Source organism: Podarcis vaucheri, assembly GCF_965113315.1.
Source record: "Podarcis vaucheri genome assembly, chromosome: 2".
In the NCBI taxonomy this organism is placed as follows: Eukaryota; Metazoa; Chordata; class Lepidosauria; order Squamata; family Lacertidae; genus Podarcis; species Podarcis vaucheri.
In genome coordinates, this window is record NC_138760.1 from 3,790,684 (window position 1) to 3,811,450 (window position 20,767).

General features: G+C 44.9%; 1 protein-coding gene across 2 annotated transcripts in view; it reads right to left on the reverse strand.

The window, feature by feature from the left end:
• STAT6 (signal transducer and activator of transcription 6) overlaps window positions 1-20,767 on the reverse strand; it is a 54,776-nt gene that overhangs the window by 16,738 nt on the left and 17,271 nt on the right. The window contains exons 1-11 of one of the 2 annotated variants that reach the window (XM_082208273.1): window positions 19,852-19,872; window positions 12,379-12,509; window positions 10,324-10,462; window positions 9,406-9,486; window positions 9,037-9,175; window positions 7,399-7,451; window positions 6,340-6,497; window positions 4,819-4,938; window positions 3,666-3,851; window positions 2,451-2,538; window positions 390-512 (exon numbers count right to left, since the gene is read on the reverse strand). In XM_082208273.1, the coding sequence (XP_082064399.1) occupies window positions 390-512; window positions 2,451-2,538; window positions 3,666-3,851; window positions 4,819-4,938; window positions 6,340-6,497; window positions 7,399-7,451; window positions 9,037-9,175; window positions 9,406-9,486; window positions 10,324-10,462; window positions 12,379-12,509 (1,218 nt within the window). In that variant the 5' untranslated portion in view covers window positions 19,852-19,872. Of the gene's footprint in view, window positions 1-389; window positions 513-2,450; window positions 2,539-3,665; window positions 3,852-4,818; window positions 4,939-6,339; window positions 6,498-7,398; window positions 7,452-9,036; window positions 9,176-9,405; window positions 9,487-10,323; window positions 10,463-12,378; window positions 12,510-19,851; window positions 19,873-20,767 lie in introns of those variants that run through there. The other variant, XM_082208272.1, reaches the window with a different exon arrangement.

Genomic DNA, 20,767 nt, shown 5'->3' on the forward strand with positions numbered 1-20,767 from the left:
GGGCCTTCACAGCTCATTCCATGATCTGGTTCTGAGGTGGTGAAGAGATCCTTCCCCTCAGCTCCTATCCACAGCAGCAAAGATGTGCAAGGACAGCCCTAACCTTTCTTTCCATATCTGCCTGAGACAACTGGGCAGGCTTGGAGGTGGTATTAAAAAAGGCCCAGGCTGTAGTTGTGGGGGATTTCAACATTTCCACCAAGGCCACCTTGGTTGGGCAGGATTGGGGCTTCATGTCTACCGTGCAGAGCAGCCTGTTGAGACTTAGGAAGTGGGTCATCCCTGGAGCCTCTGTGGAATCCATTTGTGCCCTTCCAGCAACAAAATCACCAACAGGCCACAATCTGCAAGCCAAATAATGAGATAAACCTAAGCAGCAGGGCTGTTACCTGCAGGCGGAAGATGGTTTTGTTGGGACCAAGGCTGACACTGGCACTGAAGAGGATAGCGCATTTCTCTTCGGTCACAGACTCGGTGCTCTTGCGGTCACAGCGCTTGATCTTCTTTAGAAGCTGAAGGAAGAGAAAGGCAAAATCACACCTGGCTAACCTAGAAAATGTCACAAAAGTTGTGGGGTCAAAGTAACAACTTCAGCTACTGCTTGGGAAAGTTCTACTCCATACTTCAGCCTCCTTTTTATCTGTTTCTGATCCAACAGCCACCTTGAATCGTGACACTACAGTGGTCCAGTTGTTCACAGAGTCCAAATTCAGAGTCTACAGCTACATCTGAACACACAGAAGAAGAAGGACAAAATGGGGAAGTACCGTTCTGACATGGAAGATCAGAGTGCTTGACTTCAGAATATAGGAAGCTGCCCTTCTTTTTAAATACTCCCTGTGAGTAGAAAACTAGAACAGAGTTTTGGGATTTTCTTTTTTCCGTTTAAGTTTTGCATTTTGATTTATGGATATGTGCAATACAATCAATAAAAAGAAAAAGAAAACTAGCACAGAATGGCAAGGATTTAGCGAGAACTTTTCTCCCTGCTGTGCCAATTTTCTTCTTGAAGCAAGTATTTAAATTTTTTTTGTGGAAGAATATTCTTCCCCTGCAATCTGAAATGGAGCAGCCTATTCCTATCATCTCATAACTTCGTCACCCCTTCCTGCTGCAGGTGTCTGCTGCATATGCCAGGTTCTCAGCCTTAGAGCCTTGGCAATGGACTTGTGGCCCTCCAGAGGCTGTCAGATTACACTCCCACCATCCCTGACTGTTGGCCATTCTGGCTGGGGGCTGATGGGAGTTGGAGAGCCACAGGTTCCTCACCCCCACCCAAAGCTATGCAATCCCAGTTAATGGTTTGAAGGCACACAATGCTGTGACAATTCTAAAACTCTGTGTGTGTGATGCAGTCTGCTCAAGGCCTGGATGGAAGGTTGCTTTAGAGATATCTTCATAAGCCAATTTATGGTTTCTGAAGGAAAGTAGGGTATGTATAACATACAGTCATACTTTGGTCATCAAATGCCCTGGAACTCAGACATTTTGGCTCCCGAACATGGCAAACCCAGAAGTGATTGTTCCGGTTTGTGAACGTTCTTTTGGAACCTGAACGTTCAACAGGAACTTCCTGCAGCCAATCAGAAATCACGATTTGGTTTTCAAACATTTTGGAAGTCGAATGGACTTCTGGAACAGATTCTGTTCCGACCTACAAGGTACAACTGTACAAACAAAATTATCCAGAGTCAGGTATAAAGTCTCAAAGCAGCTTTCTCCCAAACATACAACCTAGGGGAGAAGCACCAACTTGTGAGGGAGGCTCTGTTAGGATTCTTGCTCTGTGCTTGCAGTCATGGGATTGCTTTCTATCACATGATGGTGTATGTTTTCATCCCACATAGTGGAAGTGACGGAGACAGGATGTTTTGTATTACTGTGTTCCATGAAGTGGGACTATTGTCCTTTGTTCTTTCTCTTTGCTGTCTGATGAGAAAGATGAAGGAACGCTCCAAGTGTATTATATGTAAACAAAGTAGATTAGCCAAAATGCCGTGCTACTGAGTTTGTTACGTGAACCACTAACACTCTACAGGATCCCTAAGTGTGTTGATACTTCTTGGTATCAGTCGCTGTGATGTTTGGGCTGAAGAAAGCTTTTGAAGCTCTCGAACAAATGACCAAGAGGGAGAGAACATTTTTTTATGTTTTTTCTTTTTATGTATTGTAATGTATGTTCTGTTAAATTTTTTATTGTTTTCCTTTTTTCTTTTTTCTGTAATCTTTAAACTTTTAATAAATATCATTTTAAAAAAACAAAAAAACAAAAAAAGAGAACATGCCAATCGGGCATGTGTCTCTGCCAGGGTCCTACACGCGAGCAGGATGATCCTAAATGGCTTGGGAGGCCAAACGTCACCAGTGGTTTCTCCTCTTCCCATCGCAAGCATTCAAATGTATGCATACATACATACACACACACACACACACTCCACTGCTGTAGTTACCATATTCTTAAAGAGAGCACAGCAGGCATTGCTTGTTGCATTTGTCTCCAGAGGTGCTGTGTTGTTCTGAATTTCTCCAGTGTTTTCACTGAAACCGAAAAAGAGAAAGTGCACATGAGTATGTACTTCCATTCTGAGCCAGGGCTTAATAATTGTGGGTGTATCAGGCGAAAAACAACATTTTCAGAGTGACTTCCATGAAACCACAATCTGATCTTGGAATCAGACCAACAAATGTAATAAAGGTGACCGAGAGCTTTGCTTTCTGTGGAATCGCTATCCCACAAACCCACACCACCCAACTCCAAAACAAGGGAGGGGCCCTGAAAAATGTCCTCTGCCTCTCCCACCGCCCCGATACCTGGCATGGTGGCGATCAAGCAGGAAAACATGCTGGCAGGACATGCTCTCCACTTCTCAGGGGCACCTGAGAAGGCAGCCCAGGAAGGCTGCGCGCCGCCTTTTGCCAGGAAGCAGGAGGAGGACAATGACCGGGAGCAGAGCCGTCTTTAGCAGATGCAGAGGCTTCCATCCTAAGCCTCTGCGGGGGATAGGTCTCATCCTGCGGAGGCTTGGGAAGGAAGCTACACGCCCGCCAGCCATATAGTTGGCGGGGTGCAGCTAGCGGGCGTGCAGGGAAAGGTGAGACCACTGGCGAAGCCACACAGCTCCCCCACTCACTGGGGCATCCCTGAGAGGCCAGTGCCCGGGCGTGATGAACCACTAAGACCAATGGGAAAGACGTCTCTGCTTGCAACCCTTCAGGAACTCTTTGTAATGAAGGGCCCCTGCAATGTGGAAGCACCACAAGAAATAAGCCTGCTCAGTGAACTCTCGTCCTAGAAGTCCTTTAGGAGCTATGGGGGAGGTTTTGCAAATATTTCCTGACGCTGATGCAGAGGGTTCTCCCCACTGATGCTCAGAAATAGGACTCTGGAATATGTCAGACACAGAACGGAGTAAGTCTTGGGGGGGGGGGGAGTCAGGGGCAGAAAGTCTGGCAGGATTGTTTTAACTGAAATGCCTCCCCTAGAATGGCTCACCATGTCTCTTGTCTTCTATCTCCGCTGTTGAATATGTCAGATTCACCTTGGGAAAGATATTTGGGAAAGACCTCTTTGCTGCGCCTAGTATTCTAAACCTCAAAACGTTGCTAAAACCGAGAAATAAAGCAACAGGGAGAGTGGCATGTTCAGCTGCAAGGGTTCTGCTCACCTGAGGACAGTCTCCAGGTGGCTAGTAGCTAGCTCCCGTGCCTGTTTCTCTGTCACAATGTCAGCGGTGACCGTGAAGGAGTGTGGAGACTTCAGCAGCTGTGGGCCCAGCAGGAAGCGTGTGGTGGCTTGAAATTTGGTTTGGGTCTTCAGAACTTGTAGGGGCTGTTTGTCCACCAGGAATGAGCTGAAGAGGAGACATAAGCAGTGGTCAGAGAGCCAGGGAGCAGTGAGAAGGATTGGCTATTAGACCTGCTGCAGTCAGCCTCATCATTCTCCCTGCTCCCCAGTCAGTATGATGGACAGAAAACATGGATCTAAAGGAAGAATCAGCAACTGAAGGCTCCAGGGACAAAACTAGCCCCTAGAGTAGGACCAATCTGTCTTTCCCCCGTTGTCAGCACAGAGACAAGAGTGATTTATGGAGGAATGTCATGGCTGTGGCAATGGACTTGCCAGTATGGACTTGGTGTGAGTGGCCTGCAACTCTCCACCCCCACCCCCGCAAAGCAGCCCTTCTTTAAAACTAAATTCTACTGGCAAATGTATGGAGACCCAAGGGTAGCGTTTAAATGGCAGTGATGGGGAAGAGGAATGAGGAGAAAATGGTGGAAGCACAGATCTCAAGGCTGAAAGGACTTATCTCAAGAGTCCTGTCCCAGTCTCCAGGAGGCAGCAACAGATATTCCACATTTACATTGAGGCCACATCCACATCATACACCTACAGCACTATGACAGCATTTTAGACGGTCAGGGCTTCCCCCAAAGAATTCTGGGAGATGTAGTTTGTTAAGGGTGCTGTGAGGTGTTGTAAAGTTACAATTCCTAGAGTTCCCTGTAGAGAGAGACTGGTTGTTAAACCACTCTGGAAATCTCACTTCTGTGAATCTTGGGGACTGTAGTTTAACTCTCACAGAGCTACAATTCCTAGCACCTTAACAAACCAGAATTCCCAGGATTCTTTGAGGGATGCCTTGTGCTTTAAATGTATTGTGTGGACGTGACCATACGCTGCATTGTTGGGAATTGGTAAGGGGAAAGCCAATCTTTGAGATGTGGGTATGTGGGTAGGGGGCAAGCAATTGCTCTCAGTGGCCTTCTGATTCTCTTCAGATCTATGACCTTGGTGCTTCTGGCAGAGATTCTCCTTACTTTTTGACGAGGGAACTAAATACATTATCCAGACGTTCCTGAAGCTCAGAGCTCAGCTCAATTTCAGAGGCTACCAACTGCAGGCGGAGCTGGAAGCAAATGTCCACCAGGCTTTCAAATCTGCCAGGAAACACACCAGGTGAGGGTTAATTTCTCCTGCCACCAACCAAGATCCCACAACAACTCCAAGATTACACAAGCTTTAAGAACCAAACAGACTGGGCAAAAAGGTGCTGCAGTCACCCTCACACCAACCGACAACAGTGTCCCTGCCTTTAAGTCTACCCAAAGGTTAAAGCAGGGGTAGCCACAGGTTGAGGGCCACCTTCCCTTCTGGGGGCCACATGCCGGTCGTGGGAAGGACCAGAGACAAAAGTGGGTGGAGCAATGAATTTTAACTTTGTACAGTGGGCTAGCTTCATCAGACAAGTAAGAAGCATGATTGGAGTTCAAGGGCACATTCCAGCCAGGCAAAGATATTTGAGGGGCAAAGGAGGCCCAGTGAGGAGTGTGGCTGGAGGAGATTTGGGAGTGACCTGAGGCAAATTCCAGAGGCCAGACAGAGAGGCCTGGAGGGATGCATTTAGTTCTGGGGACCCAAGGGTTAGAGAAACATCCAAGTTGATCAGCAAGGGTCCAGACAAGGGCTTTTCTGGCTATATGTATACTTGTAATTATTAATTATTTATTATTATTATTATTATTATTATTATTATTATTATATTTATTTATACCCCGCCCATCTGGCTGAGTTTCCCCAGCCACTCTGGGTGGCTTCCAATCAAGTGTTAAAAACAATACAATATTAAAAACTTCCCTAAACAGGGCTGCCTTCAGATGTCTTTTAAAGAGAAAATAGCTGCTTATTTCCTTCACATCTGAAGTTCGATACAGTGGGCGCCACTACCGAGAAGGCCCTCTGTCTGGTTCCCTGTAACCTCACTTATTGCAATGAGGGAACCGCCAGAAGGCCCTCGGTGCTGGATCTCAGTGTCCGGGCTGAACGATGGGGGTGGAGATGCTCCTTCAGGTATACTGGACCGAGGCCATTTAGGGCTTTAAAGGTCAGCACCAGCACTTTGAATTGTGCTCGGAAACGTACTGGGAGCAGTGTTTAGGCAGAGCTGCATGTTTGCGGGATGCTGCAATATTGTGGGAGTGTGCAGAGTGGTACTAGGTGAGGAATTCAGCCTCTGGAGTGTCAGAACTTTTCTTTTAAGGGTCACAGACGTAAATTTCTAGCACGTGTGACTGCTTTGCTCTAGCCACAGGACATACAGTCCTTCATATGGTGTAAAAATAATTTAGAACACAACAACTACATACCAGGCTTGTCTGGACACAGACTGGTCCAACAAGGAAGATTGCCATAGGCACATTTAGACCTCAAGCTTCCTTACCATCAGCACTAACAATATGACTGGCTTTGCAACATGAGTTGGAAGAAACTCCCAACAGTGCCAAAATAGTAGTTCCCCAAATGAAGCTATGCACTAACTAAGCTCTCCTTGCACTACTCACCTTTTCTGGAGTGGAGCCAAGTCCTCATCAAAGGGAGTTCCATTCCCAGCCAGCTGTTGCTGCCTCTTCCAGATCGTAAGTCTCATCAGCACCATTTTCTTTGCACCTTCTAGTTCATTAGTTGTTTTCAGGAACAGATTCTGAAGATTTTGGAGAGACTGAAACAAGAGACAAATAGGTTGGTAGGAATGAAGCAGACAACAAATGCTGTTGAGGCATAAATCAGATGTGCCACAGAACAGGGTGGTGGTCTCAGAGAAAGGGAACCAGGCAAAAAAGATATTGGATGTGTTCCCAGTAGACTACTTCCCCCAGCCACAGAACCATCTGCCACCAACTGCCCTGTGGGGAGAGTCCTGGTGACTTATGGTATGATGGTATCCTTTATTGTGGCTTTAAAGAATGTATCTGAAAGTTACTTGTCACCTTCACAGGACCTGTATCCTAAAAGGAGGGATATAAATAAGGAAATGATTCGGCACCAATCTGTTTGCATGTTGTGTGTCCAGGGGTTAAATCAAGGTGGTTTAGGGCGTGGCCCAAAGGGCTGCATGCGGCCACTGAAACCTTTTTTGGAGGCTCTCAGCAACATTTGACTCCTCTTCCTCAGCTCTTGTGCCTCCTTCCCAAAGCTAGGTGCTGGGCTTTGGGAAGGAGGAGTGAGTGCTCTCACAGGGTCCCAGAGGCTTCCCGGTTCTTCCCAAAGCATTTTCCCAGCTTGGGGAAGGAGATGGGAGGACTCTAGGACCTTGCCAGAGCCTCATGCCTTCTTCCCAAAGCCTGGCACCTCACTTAGCCAGCTTTGGGAAGGCTGTGTGAATGATGGAGGGGGCATCAAATTTTGGCCTTGCTCCTCCCTGCGCCATGTGACAAAGCAGTGTGCAGCCCATGACTTCCATGGCAAAGTACTCCTGTGGCTCACTTCTTATGAAGGGCCACAGGTTCCTTCTCCCCAATCTAGGTGATGGAAAGATATAAATCTTTTAAACAAAATCTATTCATCAAACAAGAATGGTGTCTGCAGAATGAATGGACCACCATCATGAATGGGTTACTCACACTTTCTTGCAGGTTCTCCTGGGGTGAAAATTGCAGGTTCAGCTGCAAAGGAACTGAAGACCGTAAAATCATGATTAGCGTCTGCAGAAGAACTTCAGGCCTAAGTTAAGTTATCACAGAAGGACAAGGCAAGGACTTACTCCCTTCCCCCAGCATAACCGGCATATATTATTGCTCTGCCCAGCAACTTCCTGTTCCTAATACTCTGTGGGCAAAGCGTAGCAGTTTTCTGCTGGGCAAGCAGAAAAATGTGTGGGTGCATGATGAGGTTCAGAATTACATTCTGTTTCAAAAAATATACCTTTGTGGCAGGGAAAGGCTTGTGCAGGTCAGCAAAAAGCATCATGAGATATATTTTACAGAAATCTAATTATATTGGAATCTTGCTCGCTATCTCCATACTGACCAAAAAACCCACGCCAATTCCCTAACTAGGAGCTATGATTACTGCTCAACAATTGTGCCCTGTACTCTCTCTATATATTTAATAATCTAAAATAATGTGGTATTATTTGACAGCCAGTATTATATTTGTTCACAGATGATCACAGGGCCTGGAGACAGACAGGATGTGCACCCACAGCAGTGACCAGGGGAGGAATGGCTGCTGGGAGGAGAGCAGAGAGCAGAAACGCCACGGTGCACCTGTAACAGTGAAACCTGATGCTTTCATCTGCCCCAGCTGCAACAAAACATGTCACTCCCGTATTGGTCTCTACAGCCACAGCAGGCTCTGTAACCTCCCAGCAGTTTGACTTGGCCCCTGAAGGTGCACTCCTCCACTGTCTCCGGAGACAGATGGATGCCAATAAATTTTGTTCACAATAAGCTCCTTGATTTCATACAGGTTGAAAGGGTGGCAAACCTTGCCACAAAAGATGATCTGGTGAATTTTGTGGTCAAGCAAGCACAGCTAGAAAGGGAAGCCTCTCTCTGAAACCCTATCAGTGTCTAGGATCTTCAGTAATTTGTTTAAATCTCTTTTTACTGTTCTATTTTAAAACTGCATGTAACCTTATGGTGAAGGGGGAGTAAGAAATTAAAATCAGCATTGCCCATCCATGCCATCCTTCCTCACCTCTCAACAGTTTTATCTCTACAATTGTGACATTAAGACTGACTACAGTGGTACCTCGGGTTAAGAACTTAATTCATTCTGGGGGTCCATTCTTAACCTGAAACTGTTCTTAACCTGAGGTACCACTTTAGCTAACGGGGCCTCCCGCTGCCGCCGCACAATTTCCGTTCTCATCCTGAAGCAAAGTTCTTAAGCCGAGGGACTATTTCTGGGTTAGCAGAGTCTGTAACCTGAAGCATCTGTAACCCGAGGTACCACTGTATAGTGATCAAGTCCAGGACTCTTTGCAGCCCAGGGGGTTTCCATACAGCACAGAAAGTCAGCAGCATTCGCATGGAACAACTGCCATTTTAAGGTAAGCCATTTCTGGGCCCAATGCAAGAGTGGCCAGTTTGCTCAGCCAACCTTTGGGGTTGTGGGGCCTATGAGGGCACTGGAGCAGTGAGGGGGCGGCATCAGGGGGGGAGAAGAACAGGGTGGCCAAAGTGAGGTGATGGTGGAAGAAGGCACCTGTCCCTGTGTACCCTCAAACCTGGCAGCATTCATCTCTACCTCCTCACCTCTTGCGTTGCCGTTCATCTGATTCAAGCTCTCCCGGAGTGCCTGGATCTCCTGCACTCTGTATTGCAGCTTCTGCAGACTGAATATAAACCTCAGCTCTTCCCGCTGGCGTTGGATGAAGAGGGCCACATTCTGAAACTATAAGAAGCAAAAGTGAGATGTGGCACTTCCTGCTTCCATCTTCTACATATTTAATAGCTAAATAGCTATTGCTTTGTGACATGCTGAAGAACTAGGGTAAACTGGGCAGTGAAGCTGCAGTGATCCTACAAAACAGTGGTGACAAGCAATCAGAAGAGACTCAGCCTGAGGGCCCAGATGTAAAAGAAAGAAAGGACCAGCCGCCACACGTTGGCTCTTCCTCTTACCTGTTGGGCTGCTGCTTGCTCTCCCTCTAAGATTCTTTTTATAGCCCCCACCAACTGCAGCGGCTCTCTCCGGTATCTATTCTAGAATTATTGGGAAGAAGACAAATGTTGTTAATGCTTGTGCCTCAAGCCACCTGTGAGGTTGTCCCATGGTTCATCCCCATCACAAGAATGGACTGAAATTGCTGTATAGGCAAGAATGGGGAACCTGTGGCCTTATAGATGTTGTTGGACTACAACTCCCATCATCCCTGGCTGTTGGGCAAGCTGACAGAGGCTAAAGGGAGCCTGGAGTAGAGCAACATCTGGATGGAAGGCCACAGTTCTCCAGCACTCCCTTAGTGACCCTGGGAAGGAAGGGCACTCTGAGGCAACAAGCTGGGGTGGGTCATGTTCCCCAAAAGTGAATCCATACTGCAAGCTGTAAGCCCACCATGGTTTATTATGTCACACCTTGCCTAAGAAACTGGCTCTCAAAAGCCTGGAAACTTAGCACATAATGGGCGAAGGGTTGTATCCAATGCTAAGTCATGCTCAGAGCAGACCCACTAAAATGGCTAAGTTAGGCTCATTTATTTCAGTGGGTTTACCTTTCCTTCTCCCATGAAAGCCCTCCCTGAGGTTGCTTGGGGAGGTGTTCAGCAATCCTCAAACAGCAATCCTTTTCAGTCATCAAATCCACCCTGTTCCTAAGTTACCAAAGGCTAGCAGATGAAACCCAATCCATACTGCCTCTTTCCTAAAGTTTTGAAAAACACACTTTCATTAGGTGTCCCAGTATAACAAACTGCTGCGTTGTCCACAAAAAGGGACAAGAAGGTAATGTAACAGGATAAAATTGGCAGAGCGGAAGGCCCTGTTTTGATCTGCCCCTCTCCAGCGCGGGCCTTTTTCAGCAGACATCCGTCTCCTACATACCTCGATATTGGCAATGACCTGAAGCATTGGGCCAGTCTGGCAGTTTGTGTTGGCTAGGTCTTGCAGTCTCTCCACCATGGCAGACAGGAGCCTGTCAGCAAGGACAGCACAGAAGGTGTCTGAGCTGTTGATGAATTCCCTGAGGAGACCAGGATAGTTGGGGCAAGCAGGAGTGGGGACAGGTTGAGAAAGAGAGAAGGAGAATTGGAGACTTGTCGGTCATTATTCCACAGCCAAATCCACCCACTCCTTCCTTTTCAAAATTTTGTCCAAGCCACCACATCACCTCATAGGCCCCATTTCTCTCAAGCAACAAAACATGAAGAGTTTTTGTTTTTTGCCAAAGGCATTCCTACACAGCCAGCCACTGGAGAAAGGACAACTCTCTGTGGCTCGGTACACACCATAATAAACCACATGGCTTCCCCCAAAGAATCCTGGGAACTGTAGTTTGTTAAGGGTGCTGGGAACTGTGGCTTTGTGAGGGTCCTAGGATTCTTTAAATGTCCTCAAAATTATTAATCAATTATCTAAATTTGTATCCCATCCTTCATCTGAAAATCTCAGGGCAGTTCACAACATATAAATACAGAACACCACAAAGTAAATAATAAAATCAATGAGAAAAACACCCCCCTCCCAATTATTGCCCTCTCTAGGCTCAAGTAGTATTATTCCTGCCAGGTCCTCATTTCCAAGGGAAATGTATGATGTGTGCACAGCCTAAGGCTACACAACACTAACAGTATGCCTATACCTGTCTACTCTGAAGTAAATCCCACTCAAAAAAGGACCAGTATGAAAAAGTGTGGTTTCCTTTTTCAGTTATGTAAAAACGAACAAGTTATTTGGGCCTTCCTCCAGCATCAAATGTATCTGTGGGGAAAGGTGATGGACCTAACAGCCCACCTATGAGGGAAGATGATGTACAACGGGGAGCTAAAATGACTGCTTTTTTTGTTTACAGGAATATAATTTTGATAATGCATGTTTTTGGCTTTTTTAAAAAAAACACATATTTATACTTTTTAGATTTATACATTTCACTAATTTTACAAGCATTATGACATTTCAAAACTTAACTTCCTTCCCCCTCTTTCCTTGGTTCCTTAAATTTACTCTTAATATCTTCTGCATATTCAAATTACGGTAGTTTAATTTGCTCATTTATTCATCTTCTTTAAATATATACTCTTATGAAACTGCAGGTTATTACAATAATCCTGCCAATGTTCTTATCTGTTTACAATTTATCTGTAAAAATTCAATAAACCATTACCATTCTTTTATAAAAAGTTTTACAATGTATGTTTTTTGGAACTGGAGTACTGCACTTTGTTGTTCTGTTTGCAGTTGTTTTATAACCGTTATTTGTTCTGAAAATCAATTTAAAATATTTTAAAAGAAAGAAGAAAGAAGTCCTCCCCCTTCAGTTCAATGGGACTTGCTCTTAGGTAAACCTGTATAGCATTACAGCCTTTGTCTGCTGGCCAAAGGAGCAGGTCTGGAGAAGCTGGAACTACAGAATGTGCATAATGTGCAGCTGAAGAGCCATTTCAGCAGACTTCCCCAGACTTCCAGGTGGGGACTACAACTCCCATCATCCCTGACTACTGTCCATGCTGACTGCAGCCAGAGGGAGTTGGGAGTCCAACAAGATCAGGAGGCTACTAGGTTGGGGAAAACTTCTTTAAGAAAACTGACCTAACCTCTGTGTTATGACCTGAAATGTGATGATGGTTAGGGATGACATCACATTGCAACATCTTACCCTGAGTTAATTCACTGATGGCAAAACTACTGGTTTTATGTTTTTATATTGTTGTAAAACACTATGATATATTTTTATGACACAGCAGTATACAAATATTTCTATAAATAAATAAATAAAATAATAAACTGCAAAGAGGGAAAGTCCTACAAGGACACGTCTTCACTTTAATCTGTATATGAAGAACAGTTGTGCGGGATGAGATGAGGGAATGAATAGCAGTGCTGGGAGTTTGTCTGGAGAAAACAAAGCTGTTTTTGAAGAATGCTCCTCTGTAGACTTACCAAGGCTGGTTTTCTAACCAGTCCCCCAGTAGGCATCGCAGGCTTCGAGGAAATTCTTCAAAGAGGCCACTGAATAGCTCTGGAGGCATGTCAGAGACAAGGCTCCACAGGGACATCTTGGAATTCGTCATCTGCAGTGGGAAAAGTAGAAGCTGGCTGTCACCACACTCAAGAGAAGCTACGGCACATTGGCCAATCTGATTTACTGCTTATTTACTGCTGAAAAAGGGCCTCTTTCCCCAACATCACGCGTCCCCCCAATAGACCATCTATGACAGTGTTTATATCCACAATAGGAACACGGGAGGCTGACTTATACCTGAGACATCAGTCCATCTGGCTCAGAACTTTCTACTTTTAACTAGCAGCAGTTCTCTAAGGTCTCAGGGAGAGAAGGTTTCTTGCTTCCTAATTCTCTTTAACTGGAAATGGACAGATTGGACATCAGGCTTCCTGTCTGAAAAGCATCTGCTTTAGAAGTGAGCTGAGATCATCTTTTAATAAGATGCTTGTAAAATATTCCAAGATTGCCAGCTCACTGCAAAGCTTTCTGGAATAATGATGATGATGGTGATAATAATAATAATAATAATAACAATAACAATAATAATAATAATAATAATACCAGTTCTGATGAATAAAAAAGGAAGGGAGTCTGGTAAATTTCTCTTGAAAGCAAGTTCCTCAGAATAGCAGCAAAGGTAACCTATCTGTTGACTGCTAGGAAGGACACAGACTACAACCATTGACAGCACCCATCCTGTGGAATTCCTTCCCCACAAAGGCCTGCCTAAGTCCTTCATTGCATGCTGAAATATACTCAGAGTCGAGAGTGGATTTCATGCTCTTTATTCAGCTCATAATGGTGAGGAGGGAATGGAAGTCCCCTCAAAGTATCTGCTTTATATACATTATTTACACAATGGGCTGCACGTGACTAGCTAATTCCGGAATTCTCCTGTAGGCCAATCAGGTTGTGGATTCACTTCTATCTGGAGCTGGATTGGGTGGCTCCTGCCGACCAATCATACTGCTGCATTGTTCTAGGACCAATCAGACTGCTGCATTCTGAATCCTATTGTTCTAGGACCAATCAGACTGCTGCAGTTTGGATCCTATTCAACTCGGTACATAACACATGCCCTTATGCAGCTGGTGAAAACCTTCTTGCATGAGTTTACCCAGGAGCGGAGGTACACCTAGGCTCCCTTGTGCCCTTAGTAAGGAGCTAGATGGTGCCACCCCCCATCCCTTGTGCCCTTCTAGCCACTCTAAGCCAAAGTGGAGGGGTGTGGTTTTTGTGCACCCCTGGACCTGCACTGTTGGTGGGGGCCAACCTGGCCAACCCCTTGGTAAGCCCCTGCCCAGTGGGAACAGAAATCTGATGCTAGCATTCTGTCCTGTTGTAACTAAGGGCTGGTCCACATTTCTGCTTGTCTCATGCCTGGAAAGCACGGGGCCAAGTTTTCCGCTTGCTCTGTGCTTTCTAGGCACGGGATGATTGGCTTTGCTTTTGTCTTGCCCCTTTCCTCCAGAAAAGCCACTCAAGTGCTAAATCAGAGCTAAAGGCAACCTGCTGAAAACCCAGAAAACCCAGTTGCTAAACTGCGGGTTTTCCCAGAGGAAAGCAAACGGACAAACAGAGATGTGGATAATCGGGTTACATACGCGTCAGGTTACACACTCCACTAACCCAGAAATAGTGCTTCGGGTTAAGAACTTTGCTTCAGGATAAGAACAGAAATCGGGCTCCGGCGGCGTGGCAGCAGCAGGAGGCCCCATTAGTTAAAGTGGTGCTTCAGGTTAAGAACAGTTTCAGGTTAAGAACGGACCTCCAGAACGAATTAAGTACTTAACCCAAGGTACCACTGTATATGAGTCCCTTTAATTTATTTCTGTCTCACGGTATCAATGCATTTATGTAAACTGTAATCTGAACTACTTTGGGAAAAGGAAACTTATTATGAAAAGGTGACTGACCCTGTGTTTAAAAATGGATCAGTTTACAAATCCAGTGCAAAGTCTTTCCAAGGGATGTTTTATAGAGTCACTAACAATATCACCAAAGTCTGTAAATTTCCTAGTTGGAAAAACAAATCTGTCCAGTTTATAACACTTGGCAGTAATAGAAGTGGAATGTCATCCTTTCCCTCTCCTTAGAAGTTCTTCAAGAGCTCAGACTGAAAATAATAATAATAATAATAATAATAATAATAATAATAATAATGCTGCATACATGCATTAGTAGGTTTTCAACTATTTTTTATCCAGTTAACTTCACTCTAACCCTTTTCCCTTCTAAGAGCCATTTTATAACCTCCTTGAAGGCTGTACACAATGCCAGTCTAACGCAGAGGAGACCCACTGAATTGAATGAGCATGACTAACTTAGATCCATTAATTTTTGTGGGTCTACTCTGAGTAAAACTTAGTTTGATTTTTTTAAAAAAAAAAACCATGAAGAGTTTTATCAATCTTTTAATTATCTTAAAAGATAATTAAAGATAATTATTACTTTCCCGCATATAGTATAACACTATAACACCATACTGGGTTAGTGTTAATGTTAAATTATTATGTTGCTATAGTTTTATAATGCTATATAATGCACAATAGTGCTATAGTGTGATGGTGTTATAGTAGTGTGTGTGTGTGTGTATTTGCCAGGAAAGCATTCTAGAAATAGTTAAAAGAGAGGTTAAAGAAACCAAACAACAGTTATCAAATGGAAACCCCCCACCCCACCCCCAAAATGTAATACTGAATTTGTGTTGAGCTATGATGAGTTCAGTTTCTGAACAGGCCACTTTTAAACCTTTTAAAAAAGGCATGAGTAGTGTTAAAGGCATTTACACTTGCACAGATGATGCTATTCTTCCATTTGTCTGTGATCCAAAAAAGGAGGAGGAACCACAGGAAAAATTCAGGATAATATGGACAGGGTGGATGCCCTGCAGAAAGCTAATGAACAAAGCACAGCAAATCCACACAACTGCACCAGGTTCACCACTGAGCCCAATTCAAGGTGCCAATGTGTAAAGCCCTAAATAACTTCGGATCCAGTTATCTGAAGCAGCCTCCCCTTATATTATCTGCACTGAGATCTGCTGCTGAGGCCCTTTGTGCCGTGCTGTTGCCCAGCAGAGTCCGAATGACTGGGAATTCATTTTTAAAATGATGAAAAACTGCTGCTGTTTGTGGTCTCTGGGGTGAGTTAGTGATATCATGAAGTTTACAATCAGCTGGTTTTTTGCACCAGGGTGTGGACAAATCTGTCAATTTCAGATTTTTTAATTGTTCTAATCTTAAACGGAGTTCTCCGCATTTCCACATCAGTTTGCATTTTTTTTAAAAAGCTCATGAGAACTCATCATCATTATATTGTTTATTTCTCTGATACACATACTTCTGTATACAATTTTCTCCAATATACACATTTTTGCAAGTAATTCCCCATATGCAATGCAGTTTTGTATATTATTTTCACTAACATATGCATTTTTATGCACCCATTAATAATAATAAAAATAATAATAAATTTTATTTATACCCCACCCTCCCTGGCCAGAGCCGGTCTCAGGGCAGATAACACCAGTAAAATTACAATAAACATAATAGGGGGGGAAAACCAATTTAAAATGCGGCCTCATTTTAAAAGTAGCCCATAGATAAAAACTGTAAGGGGAGGGAAACATAAGGGTCAGACTGAGTCCAAACCAAAGGCCAGGTGGAACAGCTCTGTCTTGCAGGCCCTGTGGAAAGCTGTCAAGTCCCGCAGGGTCCTAGTCTCTTGTGACAGAGCATTCCACCAAGTCGGGGCCAGTACTGAAAAGGCCCTGGCCCTAGTTGAGACCAATCCAACCACCTTGCGACTTGGGACCTCCAAAAAGTTGTCATTTGTGGACCTTAAGGTCCTCCGCGGGGCAGACCAGGAGAGGTGTCCCGTAGGGATATGGGTCCTAGGCATATGCATTTTTGGACACATTCCTTGGCTGGAGAACTGCATCACAAATTCAGACAAGTGCAACATTTTAAGGATAACTGAGTTTCACTTTGCACAATGTTCCAGAAAGTGCAGATGAGGGAATTTTGTATTAAAATGTGAACTGAACTGAATCCCCAGCATCCCTATATGCACAGCTGGAAAAAGCTGGTTTCCCTGTAGCTGGATCTAAGAGAGAAGACTGCACATCTAAACAAAACATGGCAAGCTGGATTCCACAGCGGACATTGAACTCTCAAATTATGTACATCAGTAGGCAAAGTTCCACACCATCCCTCAGCTGAAGAGCATTCAAGATCACACTGCAGCTCTTGGAAAGGAGCACGAATAACTCCTGGAAAGACACCTAACCAAACAATTCAGTACTCCTGGAAAGAAGTTTAGCACTCAAGCAGTTTTTTGTTTCTCTCTAGGGAGCAGGGAGCAGCTCTTCCCAGTGTAAACAAGAAGAAAAACTAGAGTAGAGCTGCCAGGTTGTAATCTGGAGATTTAACAGATCAGTACCAGCAAAATAGGATGCAGCAATAGTCTCTCCTGCCCCACCATCCTCCTCTGAGCCTGTTGCACACCCTTGCCTAGGGGAGCAAATAATAAAATCAATTAAAATACTGTAAAATGAAAGCTCTTGTTATTGTCCTGTAGCAGATCCGTTAGATCTCCAGCTTTATCCTACTAGAAACTCTAAGCGGGTGGGTGGGGTGGGGGGAGGACTAATAAACTAGGAAGCAAGACTTTAGAGGATGAATAGTTCATGCAAATGGAGTGTTAAGTGTACACTCTGTAAAGGGCTGAGGAAAACAGGTATCAGTACCCCACTCCCTCAGCCCCAATATAGTAAGACAGAAAAAGGAGAATCTAGGATTATTTTCTTCTGGGTTAGGATGTCAGGCGACTTACACCATGCTACTCACTCATACATACAAGGTTATAAGCCCAGAATCCAGAGAGATCTGTCCTGTACATTTAAATCCCCCAAATGCATCAGGAAAGCAATGCAGTGAAGTCTGTCCCTCCTCCGGTCTTGCCATCTGCACCTCTCCCCCCCCCCCACTTCCACCCTGCTCCTCCCTCAGCTGCTGCAGTGAGCAAGTGTCACACAACAGGAAGGAGATGGGGCGGGTGTGTGTGGGGGGGGACAAAGAAACCACAACATTTGCAGGCTACATGGCAACCCTATCTACATAAACTTTTGTAACTCTCCAGTCTGAATAGCTTATTGCACTGCCTTGCCTCATCTCTTGCCTCCTTTGCTCTGAGCATAGGAAGAGCCCTGCTGGATCAGGCCAAAGGCCCATCTAATCCAGCACACTGTCTCACACAGCAAGCCCTGTGCCATTCCGAATCCCCACCTCGTTCCCACCCTGGAGAAGCTCCTTCCTCCACCGCCAATTGCTTCAATTGGCTCAGCAACTAGCCAAGCTGTTCCCAAAAATCATGGAAAGAGGGAAAGAGGGGCATACTGATCTTAGCGCCTGGTCTAAAGGCACAGGAGCTAGAAAAGGATCTAGGGTTCTTAATAGACCACAAGTTTAACACAAGCCAACAGTGTGGTGAAATGGCAAATAAAGCTGGGCTGCATCAATGTAAGTACAGTGTCCTGATCAAAGGAAGTCATAGCACCACTCTATTCTGCCTTGGTCAGACCACACCTGGAGTATAGTGTCCAGTTGTGGGCATCACAGATATTAATAAACTGGAAAGTGTGCAGAGGAGGGCAACCAAGGTGATCCAGGGTCTGGCAACCAAGCCTTATGAGGAACAGTTGAAAGAGCTGGGTATGTTTAGCCTGGAGAAGAGGAGACTGAGAGGAGATATGATAGTCATCTTCAAATATCTCAAGGGCTGTCACATGGAAGATGGAGCACACTTGTTTTCTCCTGCTAGAACCTGAACCAATGGAAAGGAGATTGCAACTAAACATCTTGAATAACTTTTTAATGGTAAGAGCTGGTCCACGGTGGACAGACTCCCACGGAAGATGGTGGACTCTCCTTCATTGGGGGTTTTTAAGCAAGAGTTGGATGCTGTATTGTTTTTAACACTTGATTGGAAGCCGCCCAGAGTGGCTGGGGAAACTTGGCCAGATGGGTGGGGTATAAATAAATAATTTATTATTATTATTATTATTATTATTATTATTATTATTATTATTATTATTATTGCCATCTGCCATGGATGCTTTAGTTAAGATTCCTTCCAACTCTACAATTCTATGTCTCTATGAAGCTAGCACTTTGCTGAAACTAAGCAGTTCTGGTCACCCAGCGCCTGGGCCTGAGCATCACATACATGCCACCTTGGGTCCCATGATGGAAAAGATGGGATACAAACAAGTAAGAAAACAAGACTTGTAAGGAAATACCAAGGATTGCAAATTCCATGTTACACTGCAACCGTGTGCCACAATGGGCTGCGGAACACAAGGAACGGAAGAAGGAAATACTTAACCCAGAACTGGGGAACCTTTGGCCCTCCAGTTGTTGCTGGACTATCAATGCCAGCAAGTATAGCCAACGGTCAGGGATGATGGGAGTTGAAGTTCAGCAACAAGCAGGGGAAGGCTCTCCATCTCCGACTTCCCTCCCTACCCATTTCCCCCTAAAACTCCCTGCACAAGCTGCTTTAGGGTTCTGGACCCATTTGGGAGGAGAGTCTCAGAAGGAGAAGGGTTAAGCATTCCTTCCCCATGGCTTTTTGCATGAGAGATTCTTTTCCTGCACAGACTTATGTGGGTCTGTGGCTGGATAGGGGCACATACATCAACTGTGAAGTATGTAGTGGGATGGCTGGGTAGCAGAGCTCACTCCATTGGCTTCGATGTGGCAGACCAGCTCCACCAGACCTCCTCTACTGTCAATTGCCAACTGGGTGCAGGCGCACCTGCTTTTAAAGAGACTGAGTTTGCATGATTAAAGAAAAAGGTCAAAGTGCAGGTAGGGCAAGGCGAAGCTCCACCCAAGTCAGGAAAAGAAAGCTGATGAAATATGCCAGAGCCAATTCCTTAGGGATGTGGGTGACTGATGGTTTATGGCAGGGAAGTCAAAAGGTTTTCAGAGGACTCAAGAAAAATAACAAGCCCGGCGTTGGGAGACATGCTCATGCATTTCCTCCTAACATCTAGTTTGGCTCAGAGATAATCCATTTGCTGATCAGTTAAATGTACACTGTGGAAAGTTGTCACTTGGCAAATGCTGTGCATCCGAATTGCATACACACACCTCCCAAGCCCAGATTAGGCTCTATACACTTCACCCACAAATAGCCCCTGATTTGAGTCACATCATGATGTTATAGCTGTTCTATGTTAAAATTATCTTGTGGACGTGCCCTTCCTCATGTTTTCCAAAAACGAGACATCCCATGAGAGTTAAGCAGAGTTCTCTTCAAACAAGCCAAAGTAGATTTAAGAATCTGTCGTGCTTCTTAGTTATTTTTAGCAAGCTTTTCTGAAGTATTTAGACTCAACTTACTTAAGACCCACTTGCTAATGATTCTCCTCCTCCTCCTAGGTCTAGGCTTCAAGTGTGAATCTTGAGGTTACCATGGCACAAAACCACCACACAAAAAACAACGAAAAAAGTGTTAATGAATCAAGGAAGCAGCTCAGGATGAAGCTATTCTGCATATCAATAATATATTTATATTACGTCAATGTGGCCGAGTGGCCAAGCATTGGGCTTGAATGGTGGAGACCTGCCCTTCAGATCTTCGCACAGCTATGAAACTTATTTGGTTGCTCAGCTTCCACCCATAAACTGTGGGGATTGCACAAAGGAATCTCTTGGTGGGATTGTAGCCGTGGTTCAGGGGTCAGCAAACTTTTTCAGCAGGGGGCCGATCCACTGTCCCTCAGACCTTGTGTGGGGCCAGACTATATTTTGAAAAAAATATGAACAAATTGCTATGCACACTGCACATAATCTAGTCCAACCCCATGCGATGCAATTTGTGTTGTTTTTAATCCCTAGGCTTTTCACCAACTCCTAGGATGGGAACAGGGCGAAAACAGGTAAAACTGCCTTGATAACTATGAGCTGGACCAGGTTGGTTGTTGTTGTTTTTTTGTAAGATTTTCTCACGGCTCACCCTACAAACCTTCCCCCACCCCCACCCCGCAGTTGCTCAGCTAGTCATCTACAGGAGTTTGGTTTGTGTGAGAAGAACGAAAGTGAGAAAAGGCTGAATGCCAAAATTAAATAGGAATGGGGATGCCACGGCACACGGGTTGAAAACCACTGCACTGAGGGCTCAGCCACACTTACTGTTTGCTCTGTGCTTTCTAGGCACAGCTCTGAGATTTCCTGGTCCATGTCCAAGCACTCCCCCCCCGCTTCCCCCAAGAAAACCCACTCTGGAACATTGAATCGGAGCAAACAGCAATTCAGG